At 43.5% G+C, this 15,180-nt stretch overlaps 3 protein-coding genes across 4 annotated transcripts; all 3 read left to right on the top strand.

Annotated features, from left to right (window-relative positions):
* The first annotated feature begins 67 nt into the window (after positions 1 to 67).
* On the top strand, positions 68 to 976 carry retinin (cornea-specific protein retinin). Its single transcript, XM_020960947.2, has 2 exons — positions 68 to 123; positions 191 to 976. Exons 1-2 carry the CDS (start codon positions 112 to 114, stop codon positions 758 to 760), a joined length of 582 nt encoding a protein of 193 aa, XP_020816606.1. The 5' UTR covers positions 68 to 111; the 3' UTR covers positions 761 to 976.
* On the top strand, positions 553 to 2,081 carry LOC110190757 (uncharacterized). Its single transcript, XM_020961386.2, has 2 exons — positions 553 to 1,533; positions 1,658 to 2,081. The coding sequence occupies exons 1-2, from the start codon at positions 1,519 to 1,521 to the stop codon at positions 1,940 to 1,942; spliced, it is 300 nt and encodes a 99-aa protein (XP_020817045.1). The 5' UTR covers positions 553 to 1,518; the 3' UTR covers positions 1,943 to 2,081.
* Positions 2,082 to 8,351: 6,270 nt separating this feature from the next.
* LOC110190707 (uncharacterized) lies at positions 8,352 to 14,704 on the top strand. Of its 2 annotated transcripts, XM_020961327.2 has the most exons (5): positions 8,352 to 8,519; positions 9,981 to 11,777; positions 12,207 to 13,091; positions 13,192 to 13,493; positions 13,557 to 14,704. In XM_020961327.2, the coding sequence occupies exons 2-5, from the start codon at positions 9,990 to 9,992 to the stop codon at positions 14,158 to 14,160; spliced, it is 3,579 nt and encodes a 1,192-aa protein (XP_020816986.2). In that variant the 5' UTR covers positions 8,352 to 8,519; positions 9,981 to 9,989; the 3' UTR covers positions 14,161 to 14,704. The 2 variants fall into 2 exon arrangements, with proteins under 2 accessions (XP_020816986.2, XP_020816987.2); XM_020961328.2 differs by lacking the exon at positions 12,207 to 13,091.
* The last annotated feature ends 476 nt before the right edge of the window (positions 14,705 to 15,180 follow it).

The following is a 15,180-nucleotide window of genomic DNA, read 5'->3' as shown; positions in this document are numbered from 1 at the left end:
CAGTGAAGCGAGGAGAGTGGGTCTAGGTCCAAGGGCTATAAAAGCCAATGTTCTAATCTCGACCAGCATCATTCATTCGTTAGCTTACGGATTTTGAGGAAGTCTATCATCATGTCTAGATTGGTAAGGATAATCCTTGAAAATATCAAGGATAATCATATTAAAAACATAACTCTTGGCATCCTTTCAGTGCCTGTTCGTCTTGGCCCTTGTGCTTGCCCTGGCTGGAACCTCCCAGGCTGCTAGCTTGGAGTGGCCCTCAAACCTGCTGGCTCTCAGCACAGGAAAATCCTCCCAGCTGCTGCCCATTGCCAGCGAGGATTCCGTTGAGCTTTCCGAGAGCGGTGCCGGATCCATTATCTCATCTGCTGGCCAGCAGCAGCCGGAGGAGCAGTCCCAGGAGGAGGAGGAGGAAGAGCCACTGGCTCAGTCCGTCATTGGAAGTTCGGATGCCATTGATTCACGTCTGATTTCCTCCAGCATTCCCATCTCTGTGCCTCTGCCCCTAATTCTGGCTGCCCGCAATGGACTGCGAACGGTGCTGACCATCCAGGAGCCGGCTGTGGCCAAGGTGGGTGAGGTGGTGCAGCATGTGCCCACCGCTGTGTCCCATCAGAGCCAGACGGTGGTGCATGACCACAAGCGATTGGTTACACCCATTGTGGCTCCTGCCGTGCGCACCACCCAAGTGATTCGTCAGCAGCCGCCACTTGTGTGGACCGTCGCCTCCGATCCTCGCCTGGTTCTGATCCGCAACTAAGGATAACTGGAAGCCAAAGATCAACAAGATGAACTAGCCAAATCTATGCTTCGTCATTTCTTAATTATATTTCTAATTTTCTTTTCTGGTCTTGCTAACCCACAAAACTCTGTCTCTACGCTTCTTCTGTCTTCTGTCTTCTGTCTTCTTTCTTCTGCCATTTTCTGTAGAATTCTTCTTTTGTAGTGTGCTTTTAATAAAGATTTCGCATTTTAACATATGGATTTTTCATTATTTAATAATGCAAAAAGAAGTAGCTTATTAATTTCTTAAATTACATGGTATAAATTTCAATATTTCCTATATAAATATCTATTAATTATTGGCCCTTATTTTTTTTCCTATATATTATAACTGCCTTACCAAACCTGATTACCTGCCCAGAGTGTGTGTAAAATGATTGTCCTGCATCTTGCATTTGCACTTTGTTGGCTTGAATTCTTGGGGCGTTGACGCTGGGACAGGAAATCAATAAAGTTAACACACAGTGCCTGCCCACGAATATAATAAATATGCCTTCTCCGCCCCGCAGCTCCCATTGAGCACTCCGATTGTGTGCAATCAAGATCTCTGGAGGATTAGGCAGATGCAGGGACTGGGTTAACGCCCAAGTCTCTTCTCATGTTCAAGGGCTCTGGGGCCACTCATTTAGAATGTTTTGTCCATTCTCCAATCTGGCGTTCTTTTGCTGGACTATAAAAGCTGAGGATTGTCTGGCCAACAAACAACAGTCAACTGAAGTGAACTGAGCCAAGAAGATGTCACAAAGAATGGTGAGCTTTAAAAGAATCTTAACTAAGAAATAGAGAAGCTTATGAAACAGAAAGAACCGCTCCTAAAATTTAAAGAACTTCAAATCAAATAAATTAATTAACTTAATCCTTGTTTTTATTACAGAATATTTCCCTTCTCCTCATCTTTTGCCTTGTGGCTGTGGGTCAAGCTGAGCTGCGTCTGTACCATCCTTTGTTGACCCTGCATCAGCAGCCCACGCTGGCCAAGGTGGGTCATCTGGTGGATCATGTTCCCACTGCTGTTTCCCACCAGAGCTCCACCATTGTCCATCGAAGTGTTCCCAGGATTACACCACTGCTGACTCCTGCTCTGCGGACTACTTACCTTCACTATCCTAGCTGGAGTTATCCACTCTACGAGGGAGCCAACACCCTGTACAGAAAGTAATGGTTCTGAACAGCAGGAATCCTTAAATCGGAGTTTATTCAGTTTTAAAATGGAATTCAACTCATTCGTAACTCATCTTTAAATTGTATAATATTTAGGTATTATTCAAAAAAAGGAAAATAAATTCAAGAACCTCCGAGAGAATTGCATTGGGGATTATCGAAGGTACTTGTACTTGTTGCCGTCCTCTGTTAGGGCTAATCCCAGATTTCCCAAAAGGGAGACGACTGCCAATTAGATTTCGCGCTACGTTGCACTTCTGATTGAGTGTTGGGTGGCTGGATACGAGTATGATTCGACTGACGTCACCAGATATGCAAACAAACGCACGAAATCGGCATTGCTTTGGTATCCTGTATTTGAGGGGGGTTTTTGTTATTGTTTATTGAATTTTAGAAAAGGGGATACAACAATTTAAGACCGATTACGCTTGCAAAGTGAGTTAAATGTATGATTTGATGTATCTTTGAGTTGTGTTTAACATTTAAAATCTCATAAAATGATGCAAAAAGAAAGTGATACATAATATTACAACTTAAATAATTGATCTGCAAATATTTAAATACTAACTTTCTTAAACCGTTTTTAATATTTCTTAAGTGAAAAGATTTATCAATAATAATTACGTTTTATTACGCGGTACATAAAGACCCAAATGCTCTCAGAGTTCGTATATTTTTGGGTGCAGCGGTGCAAAGATGATTGACACACCGTACGCAAATGTTTCGTTATTATTCCGTGGGCCCACAGGCCGTTGTTCTCCACAAACAAAAAATAAAGGCCAAGAATGCCGGCATTTTCCATAGGAATGACCCCGGGTCAGTAGCCGAAAACCTATGGAGCTGCTTTTCCACGCAGAACGAAGGATGCGGGATGTATGAACTGAAGCAGGACTTTCACCCAAGAGTGTGACATTGCCTCGGATTCAAGTCTCATCAAAATATTACAACAAAAAAATATATTAACAATTGGCAGAGATAATGGAGCAGCTTAACAAGAAGTTTCAAATGACCCAATGCAATTTTCTGAAACTGAAACCTTGAACGGCGCGAAAGGGCCAAAGGTCAAGTCCCGTCGGGGTTAAGTCCAACGGCGGTTATGCAATCAGCGGATGGAGGATTTATTGATGCCACTTAACCGGTCGCAAAATGACGCAGAAAGCTAAGCTGATTGGGTGCTGAATGGGTTATAATTCCCCCGGATTGGGTTGCACAAGACTGCAGTCGCAGTGGCCGAGGTTGCATTAAGGTTAAAGCATCAAGGCTTTGGTCAGGACAACCCATCGATTGCCGTACAATTGCATTGTCTTTGCCATGCATTCAATACCTGTCATTTGCAGGAAACCCAGCTATCCCAATGATGCAATGCCATAGAGGCGTAGCTTCCACTTCTCCACTACCTCATCATCATCATCATCATTATTGGATGTGTGTGTTTCAGTGTGTTTAACAGCAGTCTTTTGGGCTCAAACCCCTTAAAGCCGAACGGCCTCCCAAAAGGCTGCTCCCAAGAATTGGAAAATGAAAGTCTCCCATCTTGGCCTCCGTCTCCCATTGAGTTCGGTTCTCTCATCCCTCCTTGGGCTCTCGGGTTCATTGCATCTCCCTGAGTCCGGGTCCGGGTCTGGGTCTGGGTCTGGGACTCTGATTGGGGGTTTATGGCCACTCTCAATTGGTCCCGGCCCAGTGGGTGACCTGGATGGCTCGACTGCTGGGTAATCGGTTTGTTTGTCTACCACAAACGCCATTTGAATGCATCGTTATGCTGTCATCTCGGTGCCCCCTCTCACCATAGACACTCCTGTCTATGGGTGGTCCTCCCAGTAAATTTAATAACTTAAATCTAGGAGAAAAAGGCTCTGAAATGCTAGTCTGTTTCAGTGATGGCAATTTATGCTTAATTTATAGTTAATATTTGACAAGAGGAAGTTTAAAAAATGTATACAAATTTCTTAAAAATTAGTTTAGTTTAGTTTAGCTCTATTGTATATTTTATACGAAAAAGAATAATCTTATTAAAACCATAATAATAATTTTTAATACATTATACTTTTTGTGAACTCTTTAATTGAAACATTTTCTTTACTATATTAGCAGGAAATATTTTAGGTAAATGAAAAAAAAGAGAATGTAAAGATATCAATATCACAATAAATATATTTACTATTTAAATCCACCTTGTTCAAATATTTTAAAAATATATAAATAAAATAAATTCTACATGTTTATTATCCTCATTCAATTGCCTTAATAATTACATATCTTTAACTTAAAAAATTGCCTCTTGGCAGCACTGTTAAAATCAAAAGGCAAGACCCACTTAGCATAAGTGGCTAACACACAAAATTGGCTAAGAAGTTCCCCAAGTTTTCCAAGAATCGAGAACCGAAACATATTAAATATTTGATGTAATCCAAAAGTTTCGGCTTAAAGCGTAATTATTTACAAAACAAAATATAAAAAAACAGACAGTAAACAAACTTTATGGAGGAGGCTTTCACTTAAAGCCAACTTGGGGGGAGGGGGCAGAGAACGGAAGTTTTGCGGCTGTAAAACCCCCGCCCCATTTTTCCGGTGTGGCAAGCAGCAGTTTTCAAATTAATTTACAAATGTTCAACACGGCGCGTAGGTAAATCTGTCTGGGCCCAAAGCGATGAAGACAATAAGCCGTGTTAAATGAGCCCAGGTAGTGTAAGAGCAGTGAAAGGGTATTTGATGCGGGTGAAATAATTCGGGTTATTATGTAATAACCCGAGGGGGAAACAGCTGCTGTCTGCTTAAGACATGACTCACTTATCTACCGCCCTTTCCTTAAAAAACTAAATTAGCTACTTGCTACTCTATGGGTGAACGACCTTGAATATGCTATGATGATTTCAACAAATAAAACGCATCGATTTTATTACAACCAATTTCGCAAATATAAAACACAACGAAGTCGCGACGAAAACAAAAGCGAAAAACTCATTCAAATGCGCATAAGCGCGTTTCGAATACAAACGAATAAATCAAATCGACTCCGAGTACTACTCGTATGAATCATATGAATCACAAGCTGCCGCTGCACACGAGTGCATTGTTGTTACTTTTATTATTATTATTATTATGTAAGCCCCAAAGCAAAGCCAGCCAAGCGATGCTATACAGCCCCACCAGAAAACTCAAACTCGTCTGGGGTTTCCCCAAGGCCCACCAAAAAGCGGTTAAAGCCAATTGAGCCGGCAAACAGGCAAGAATTGAAAAGGCCAACACACAGACAGCGGGACTGAAAACTTCAATTGCAATTGGGTTTTCTTGGGATTTTCCCCCCAGTATTGGCGAATTTTCGGGCAAATCCATGGCACAGTTTGTGGTTGCATTCAAGAGGCGAAATGCCATAGCAGGCATGAAGCAGGATATAAATAGAAATTGAAGATAAATTGGGAGGAATTGTATAATTTAAATTGTCTAATTGAAGAGCTTGAATTTTCCCAAAAATTAACTAAAGCTGGGAAATTCGGAAAATAACTCTATTAAGGGTGGTTTTTAAATTATAAATGTCTTAAGAAAAGTCTTATTATCGAATGAATCAAAAATGTTACACAAAATTTTACTCAACAGTCGTAAATATATTATTTAAAATGTACAATAACAAATAACTTTACAATAAAAATTTTGACAATTTTCTTTCTTATTTTTTATAATTTTTATAATTTATTTTTCCTACTTAACATATCTAAGAGTATTTATAAACTATTTCAAATATTATAATACATAAACTAAAGTTTTCTCCAGTAATTTAACTTGTTTTCTTTTTATTCAGCATAAACAACATCACATTTTATACCAGTTTAATTATTTTCTTGTTCAAAACTAATCTCTTTAAGCCACACATAATCGAGTTAAACTTGGCTTAAAGAGGTTGCCAAATTGCTTTTGGCCAAATGGTGCTTCGTGTGGGTGGAAGACCTCAACTTGTTGAGCAATTGACACAAATCTAAGCCGGGGAGTCGCCAGACCAACCTTGAGCCAGTGACAATTTTTATTTGTATTTGTTTCTTTTAGGTTCGAAGACTTTGTTCGCTTTGGACTTGAACTGCTGCCAATTGGACTGGATGTGAGTAAGAGCAACAGAGAAAGGTAGTGTAAAGGCATGTGAGCTTCGCCCAGAGGAAGCTAACCAAGTGGAGCAAACACGATTCCCACTCAAAACCATTTGGGCAAACAATTAACAAGTTGGCCAAAATCAACATACACTATGTTGTAATACCCGATCCCAAAATGTGTGCAAAAAAAGTTCAAGCTTACCATAAATAGAAATAAATGGCTGGGAAAAAGATACGAGTATCTGGATATCTTGATTGAAGTTCCAATACCGAGCCCCTGAACCTGTAACCCCATCCGGAGATTACACACTCTCCTTAAGCTGCCATTAGCTGTCACCAGCCGAGGTCCAAGTTCAAGTTCAGTTCATCAGCTTCAGCTACTGTTGGGATTTACCAATATTAGTTGAACTTCAGCCAACTGACAAAATTGCTTTTAGCAGGAAAATAGTTTTAGAGGAAAGTAAGACGAAGAGTACAATACACTTTATCTATTAATTTATTATTTATATATTGAATAAGAAAGCAGTTAAAGATAATATTAATATACCTATGTATACTTGATAAATATTCCTTAGCAGGCCTGTAAAAATAATAATTGTAGACCTTACGTTTCTGTAAGGTTTTGCTTAGAAATTGATACAATTATAAGGATGTAAGAACTTTTTGGAAATGAAAACTGGAAAAGGCCTTAAGAGAGCTGTAGTTTATGACCATAAGTTTAATAATAATATTCTAAGGTAAATCAATACGCAGAAATTAAGTTTAATAAATGAAAACAATTCTAAATAAAAATAAAAGTCAATAAAAAATTAGTTACTGATAAGAATTTATCTAAAAATTAAAGGCCACTGCAGTCACTATTATTTTACTATCGAATTAAACCCTATATGCAAATCTAAATTTGTTAAATAAATAAATATTGTAATGATCAAATAAATGAATATACTTAAAGAAAGAGTAAACTTCAAAACTATCGTTAGCGGAATTCAAAATCGATGCGAATCAGGTTCGACGCACCTCCTTCAAACAATGCTCGAAAAGCCCAAAGGTCTCTCCAACCAGGCCGATAACTCCGGTGAGTCATAAAAAACCCGATGGTCAAAAACTACGACACTATCTGCGATTGATAAAACTCCACGAATTAATCATGAACGAACAAATAACCGAAAGGTGTTTGCCAAACAGCCAACAATAACAGTTCGAGTTAATCACAGTGATTAGCATAATTTCCGAAGATCTGTTCATTATCAACTTTCTTGGAAGTCAAGAGTGTTTAACATAAAACGCCACTTAATTGTGGGGGGGGGGAGGGGGAAGGGGCTATCGAACCAAGGTCAGTAACACACAAATCGAAGTCAGTGGATCCAGTGGATCCCAACGAGAGTCACTCGAACAACACTGACCACACACAACACGGGCTAAATAATGATCGTGATTATCAAGCGGCGGCACGCGAACGTGATCATCGTGAATAAGTATTAGGGGCGGGGGAATGTCTCTAATTTTTATGAACTTCGGGTAATTCCGCGTAGCACTCTTGATTCACAATGAGCCAGGCTTTTGGCTGAAGCGAAAATAAAAATAAAACAAGCTACGCTGATGACGTTTGCATTGACCATGGGTTAAAAACCAGACGATATTAACCGAAATGCACCAGTAAAGGGGCTGGAGACAGCTAAAGACGAATGTATGCCAAAAGATCCGGTTTGTGGCAATGCCCAATTTTACCCCCTTTCATGATGATTTTATTTCTTTATTTTTCAGCGGCTTTACTCCTCTCTGACCCAATTCATAATTGCGGAATTGCATAATCCCAGTTTCTCAAGCAACGCACCTTTCCGGGAAAGCTCTCTGTTTTGGTTATTCAAAATATATTTTTGGTCAAAGCCCCCGCTTGAAAACAACAAACTAATTTGGACATTTACACATAAACACTAATTTTTAAATGGGGAAATATTTGTTTTATGACTCGCAGTGATAGCTGCAGGCAGGGTGTTTTTTAATAATGATATCGAAGACTTTTCCGGATAGAGCCACGCTTTTGGTTGACCTCCAGTAGTTAGCAGAATCGGGGGTTTGAGAAAAAACCCAAACTGAGAAGTTATTACCCAAAAAATCCAACGCCAATGGTAAGAGAAGGAGAGGTGGTTGCCAAACATTGTCGCTGCCGCTTTTATGCCTTTTGTTTTGGGCCCTCGATTCGCAAAACTTATACCTACGCGAGATAGAGATGGATATAGCTTTTGAGAAAGAGATGGGACAACGTTGGAGCTTGCTGCGCATGCGCAGCTTTTGTATAAAATGTGCGCGGCGAACGAAAGCGAAATCAGTCAACGATCTGCAGACAAACGAGAGGCACAACAATCAGTGCAGAAAGTGAGTGAAGTGAAAGGATATATCCAAGGAATACAGACTCTGCAAATTGCATAAGGATTATCGAAAAGAAACTAAACCCAACACAATTTGGATTAATTTTATTTAAAACACAAAGAGGTGAGTAGTAAGTGAAGTGAACTCAAGTGAACCGAGATCGCGAACTAATTACAATAGTTGCGCTTCAAATTATGGATACTACATAATATATAATAATAAAAGACTTTGGTTGGTCAAGAGCCAATGCCTCCTCCTCCGCGATCATAAAGCCAATTGAAAAGGCAAAACTTTCACTGCGAAAACAAAGGAAAAACTTTAATTTTCCACACCCAGCGATCAGCGTTTAGCATCGCTTACGATCATTTCTCGCCAAAGAAAATGCCTTGCCGGCAATTTGCAATGCAACGCTGCACACAACTTCCGCTCGAAAAGCAGATCTCCAAGACTTGAACATTTTGCAATTCCAAAATTCATTTACATAACATTAAGATAAATTTGGGAAAACACAGAGTTGAGTAGTTTTACAGTCAGAAAAAAGATGTTTTGAAATCAAGTTTAATAATTTGACCTCTACAAATAACATTCAAGAATCTAGGAATATTAAACAAATCATATCCTTTTTTGCCAAGTTAATTTCGAAAATTAACAGAGTTAAAAAATTAAAAGTGTTAGAAAATTTACAATAACCAAAGGTTACTGAAAGATGTGAAGATTTTAAGAGAACAGAGGAAACTTGAAACCTGTCAAGATTTAAAGATAACAGAGAAATTTGAAGCTTGTGAAGATTTTATGTTCACATAGGGAAAATTGTGTTTTAATTAAAAAAAAAAACATCTTAAAGAAAAAAGCTTAACCTTAAGTTAGATAATAAATCCAAGTTTTTATTAAAGTGTAGCGATCTTTGGACTAAATCCGCCCCCGCTACGATCCCATACGATCCCGACTCCGGTGACATAACTGCAATGCAAACGAGCATAAAAAAAGCGCAGAAAAGCAAAAAAAGAAAAGTGAGTTTTATTTTTTACAAGAAAAGATACACGAAGCGGAAAGCGGCTGTCAAGGCGAGAGATCAACTTGAGCGATGGTCGCTTAAGCTCGATTGTAGTCCGCGTAGGCTTGCCAAATCCAAAAGGAAAATTACCTCATAAATTACAGGGAGCACGGCGAGAGACCTCTCTTTCTCGCATTTTGAAAGAAAAGTAAGCAATTAAGTGCGACGACGGTCTGCGACCTCCAACGAAAGTAAAAGTCTTATACGGAGGCACCGCGTCTGAGTCACGGTGAAGATTTCGTGATGCGGACCGGTTTCTTGGCTTCATTATGGATTGGTTAAGCCAAAGCTGGCAAGAGGGATAGGTGGATAGGTGGAGAAATGTAAACTGGCACAATGACTCTCGGGGTAATGGTGTCAAGCTTGTCCGCTGTTATGTCATAACGGATCATGATCATGACTTAAAGCCATTTGTATCAGTTTATTTTTACTCGAAACAAAATGTGGAAAAATCATGAACAATTTGTTGCAAAATTTTAATATTATCAATAATAAATCTAATCAATCATAATTTTATCTAATCCTTGCAGATCTCCACAATGAGAATAAGAGCAAGCCTGTTGGCAGTTGTCCTGCTGGCCACCGCCTCTCTGGCCGATGATTCAAACTGGGGCAACGAGTGGGCTCCCATGGAGGATGCCAAGCCCAACCGCCGTTCGGTGGACACCAAGCCTGCAGACACAGCTGACATCCAGGGACGGTACCTGGTCCACGAGTCCATCCAGAGCAACAGCACTACTAGCCAGATCGATGAGGTCATCGAGCAGCTCATCAACTCCCGTCGCGAGGGTCGCAATCTCGGCGAATACGACGCAGTCTATGCTGATGGCAACATTGATCAAGCTCTCCAGCAGGGAAATGATCTGCAGGCCCGCAATCTTATCCGGGACAAGCTGTGCGGTCTGGGTCTGATGAGCTGCGATGTGGAGGAGAAGCGCCCTTTCTACACGACCATTTATGCCCAGGGTCCCCCGCCACCGTCTGGCTTTGGTGGAGGTCCTTATGGTCCTGCCAAGCCCATGCCGCCACCAAGTTATTTCAGTGGTCGCCCGCCCATGGGTGGTCCTCCTGGCCCTCTGAACTCCTTCGGTCCCCCACCCAGCTCCCTGAACTCCTTTGGACCGCCACGCAAGGTTGGCTATGAGGGACCCTACAAGCCAATGTCTGGACCTTATCGCCCCACTGGACCCGGTGGCTACCTGGAGCATCCTCCACCGTCCGCCATCGATGGCAGCTCTGATGGCATCACCTATACGAAGCCGCCACCCGGCGCTCTGATCTACGACAGCAAGCCACCAGGTCCGATTTACACCGGCGGTCCATCGGTGGGTGCCGGACCCGTTTTCACTGGTGCTTCCAACGGAGTTCCCCCATACAACTTTGAGAATCCCGAGGGTGGCATCCAGGGTGCCAGCTCTGCTCCCAATGGCTTCTACTCCCAGCAGTCCTCCGCCTCCTCATCTTCGGCCACTTCCTCCAACACCAAGGTGGTGGTGGGAGCACCCCTCGATGCCGGACTCCAGCAGCATGTGCATCATCACTACCACCATGTTGAAGGTGGTGAGGGAGCCAAGGTGCCCAGTGTGCCCATTCCCATCGGTGCTGGCCAGACCATCAACACGGACTTCAGTGCCTTGGCCCAGTCCTCGGCCACCTACACACCCTCGGTTCAGACGTCTTCTGGATCCAGCTACTCCCAGTCGAACGCCTTCAACGCTGGCTTCAATGGCGCCTCTCAGGGCGGACTCCTCTCGCAGAACGGCTTCGGTCTGTCCCAGAAACCCAGTGATCTGTACAAGCCCAACACCGGAGATCTGTACAAGCCCAACTCTGGTGATCTCTACAAGCCGAACTCTGGCCTAGGCAGCTTTGGCAGCAGCGGATCGGGTGGCTTCAGTGGATCGCCCAGCTCCAGCTATCACAGCCAGAATCCGGACTACTACAAGAAGGAACTGCAGGGTGGAGCCTCTAACCAGTATAATGGCATCTCCGGTGGCTACCAGGGACAAGGACAATACCAGGGTGGCTATGACACCTCTCGCCAGCAAATCGTGGACTGCCAGTGTGTGCCCATCTCTCAGTGCCCAGCCGCCGATCGTATTGGACGCAAGGATGACCTCATTTTGCCTATTGATCCCCGTAACCTGGGCAAGGATATCGAGGCTCTAAGTGATGATGTTGCTGCCAGCAGCAATGCCACCGCCCCTGCTGATGGTAAGAAGGCCGAGGAGAAGTCGGACAAGGATGACAAGAAGCGCTCTCGCCGCCAGGCCAATGGTGAACAGAAGGAAGACGATGCCAGCGATTTGTCGCTCGATGCCCAAGGGGTAAGTGTCTTAGTATTAGTACCTCTCCGGAGGATCCAATAGCTTTAGTTTTAGGTAGGGCCCGACTAATGCCAAATCACACATGGTTCACACGGACCACTAATCGAGTTCTAGCAAAAGCTGCAAAGCTGCTCCACCTCCCACACACACACATCCAATCAATCAACCAAACAATCAAACAATCAATCAACCAATCTGACAACTGCACCCATCGTTCAATGCTCCAAGCTCAACTAAAAAACCCTAGCTGGCTCCAGAGTTCAAATCGGATCAGATCAGTCACTAATCCCAGAACTAAACCAGCTAACCAAGCACGACCTTTGTGATCGCACGCCTGCAACCTGCAACCTGCATCGTGAAACCGGAAACCCAAACTCCTCCTGTAGCGTCTGTTCTTCTGTATTTCCCTCTTACAAAAAAAAAAAAAAGAGACAGGCACCGCTCGGAGGATCTCCATTGGCATTGCCCGCCCTCCAGGCCATCGAGCTGATCCAACGGAAAGTGCTGCCCACCTATGGTGTGAGCTTTGGTCTGCCCTATCCCTCCGGTGGCTATGGAGGTTATCCCTCGAATGTCCTGGGCGATCACTATCCCGCTCAGAACCCCTACTTTGGTTCTGTGGGTCCGAATGGCCTCAATCTCGGTTTGGTAAATGTGAATCCGCTGGTGTCGGTGCAGGTGGCCAAGACCGACTATGGAGAGAAGGTGGTAAAGCCTCTGGTCAATCTCCATGTCACCCCCAATGCAAATCTCATCCAGAAGGTGGGAGACTTCTTCAAGCGGAAGCCCACTGAGCAGTATAGCACCCATTACCACCACCACGACCACTACAGTGGGTATGAGCATCACGACTACGATCACCATGACCACCACGATCATCACTCTTATAAGCCCTACTATGGGAGCTCTGCTCCTGGTCCCCACTACAGTGTGGAAATGGTGCCGAGCACTCCGATCTTTGAGTACCACAGTGGCCCATCGGTTCCGACTCAATATCACCATCACCACGAGTCATCGTCCCCATATGAGAGCTCCTTCAACTCAGTTTATCCCGGATCTGGTCCTGGCCCTGACTTTGGTGGCTTCGGAGAGTACTCGCAGCATGTGGAGCGAAGTGCCAATGTGAGCGGCATTGGTGAATCTCCCAGTTCTAGTCGTCGTGGCAAGCAGTTGAACCTGGGACCCCTCTACAACATTCCCACGCCGGCTCCTGGCGAGGCGGCTGGCAGTGATCGGATCACCTTTCCCAGGGATCGCAGGCGCAGAAGCGTCTCGGATGATGGTGTGTGGGCGGGAGCAGCTCCAGAGGAGCAGGTAACCATGTGTTGATCAAGGCAAATCGCGAGAATATCCTAGTCACTCTTCTCCCTTTTAATATTTTGCTAATGTCTCGCCTCCACTTTGATACTTTTAGCGCGCTTACTATGGCAACCGTCCCGTGGAGAAGACCTGTCGCATCAACGAGGTCTGCTGCCGTCGTCCCCTTCGTCCTCAGGCTCCTCCCCAGCAGCAGCTGGGTCGCTGTGGAGTAAGGAACGCCGCCGGCATCACTGGTCGTATCAAGAATCCCGTGTATGTGGATGGAGACAGTGAGTTCGGCGAGTACCCTTGGCATGTGGCCATTCTGAAGAAGGATCCCAAGGAGTCGATCTACGCCTGCGGCGGCACCCTCATCGATGCCCAGCACATTATCTCGGCGGCTCATTGCATTAAGTCGTAAGTTTCAAAATTCCTTGATGAGAATCCAGTCAGAAAATTAACCTCTTTCTCTCCTTTTAGTCAAAATGGTTTCGATCTTCGTGTGCGTCTGGGCGAATGGGATGTCAACCACGATGTGGAGTTCTTCCCCTACATTGAACGCGACGTGGTCTCTGTGCACATCCATCCCGAGTACTATGCCGGCACCTTGGACAATGATCTGGCCATCCTGAAACTGGACCAACCCGTTGACTTCACCAAGAACCCGCACATCAGTCCCGCCTGTCTGCCCGATAAGTACTCCGACTTCACCGGCGCTCGTTGCTGGACCACCGGTTGGGGCAAGGATGCCTTCGGTGAGCATGGAAAGTACCAGAACATCCTCAAGGAGGTGGATGTGCCAATCCTGTCGCATCACCAGTGTGAGGCCCAGCTGAGGAACACCCGTCTGGGATATAGCTACAAGCTAAATCCCGGCTTCGTTTGCGCCGGCGGTGAGGAGGGCAAGGATGCCTGCAAGGGTGATGGCGGCGGTCCTTTGGTCTGCGAGAGGAACGGCGTCTGGAATGTGGTGGGCGTGGTGTCCTGGGGCATTGGATGCGGCCAGGTGAACGTGCCCGGTGTCTACGTGAAGGTATCGGCTTACCTGCCCTGGATCCAGCAGATAACCCAGAGCTACCAATGATTAACGGAGCAGCAGGAGGAACAGGAGAGGCGGCCAGAGATGACTGCCTACCATGCGGCAGACACCATTGAAGCAATACCGGATGATGGCAGCGCCGACTCCGATGAGTTCGTTTTCCACTTCTAACCGAAGCCATCGCTCAAACCCCCCACACACTTGTGCAACTCTCGAATCACAACATCGATTGTATTGCATTCGTCATCGTATTTATCAGCGCCGTCACTTTTATTTATTACGACTGTTTCTTTGATTACCCGTTATGCTACCTACCTTGTTATATATATTACGCGCCCTCACGTCACTTCACCTCAGTTGTTGCCCACTCATTACCGTCCCACGATTGTTACTTATTTTAATTGGCGACGGAGACGCACAAGCTCTTGTCCCGGCTTCTGCCTTTGTTGATATCAATTGTAGCTTGTATTTTGTACATTCGAGTTCCGATTTTGTCTTTGTAAAATAGTGTTTGTCATAATTAATTTATTTATATATTTGTAAATTAATAATTATGTATTTAAATAAAATAATTTATAAAAAAAATACATTGTTGAGTGATTATTATTCCCTACTGAAATAAAATCAGTATAAAGCTAATGGAGAAAACGTAAAAAAAGGGAATCGGAAACCCAACATTACAGAACGCAGAAGAAAATGTTGCTACGATGTTTATATTAAGGAGATGTTGCGAAGAACATGTTGAGCCACACTCATTGCTGTTGGCAACATTTCCAGCTTGCAAAGGTCATGGCATGCACAAAAATATAAATAAATAATAATTGAATCTTTTTTTTTAAATTTAATAAGAATTGATCACCCAAGTTTGTATAGGACAGCTTTTGTTATTTTATAATATACTTTATTATACAAAATTAAGGCTACATTGTTTCATTTTTAATAATCTTTGTCGGAAATTAGCTAAAGATTTATGCAACCAATGAGAATATCTTCACCAAATTTAAACTCCTGTTCTTATAATCTTATACGAGCCTATCTATGTACAAGGCTAAATTGATTCGCCTG

This window comes from Drosophila serrata, unplaced genomic scaffold, assembly GCF_035046125.1.
Source record: "Drosophila serrata isolate PLE 108 unplaced genomic scaffold, ASM3504612v1 contig_272, whole genome shotgun sequence".
Lineage (NCBI taxonomy): Eukaryota > Metazoa > Arthropoda > Insecta > Diptera > Drosophilidae > Drosophila > Drosophila serrata.
Note: the sequence above shows the minus strand (reverse complement) of the source record. Positions and strands in the feature narration are given on the sequence as shown.

Coding starts and splice junctions, on each gene's coding strand:
- LOC110190707 (XM_020961327.2), top strand. CDS start 9,990: ATGAGAATAAGAGCAAGCCTGTTGGCAGTTGTCCTGCTGGCCACCGCC. Junction 11,778..12,206: donor TGTCGCTCGATGCCCAAGGG/GTAAGTGTCTTA, acceptor AAAAAAAAAAAG/AGACAGGCACCGCTCGGAGG. Junction 13,092..13,191: donor GAGCAGCTCCAGAGGAGCAG/GTAACCATGTGT, acceptor TGATACTTTTAG/CGCGCTTACTATGGCAACCG.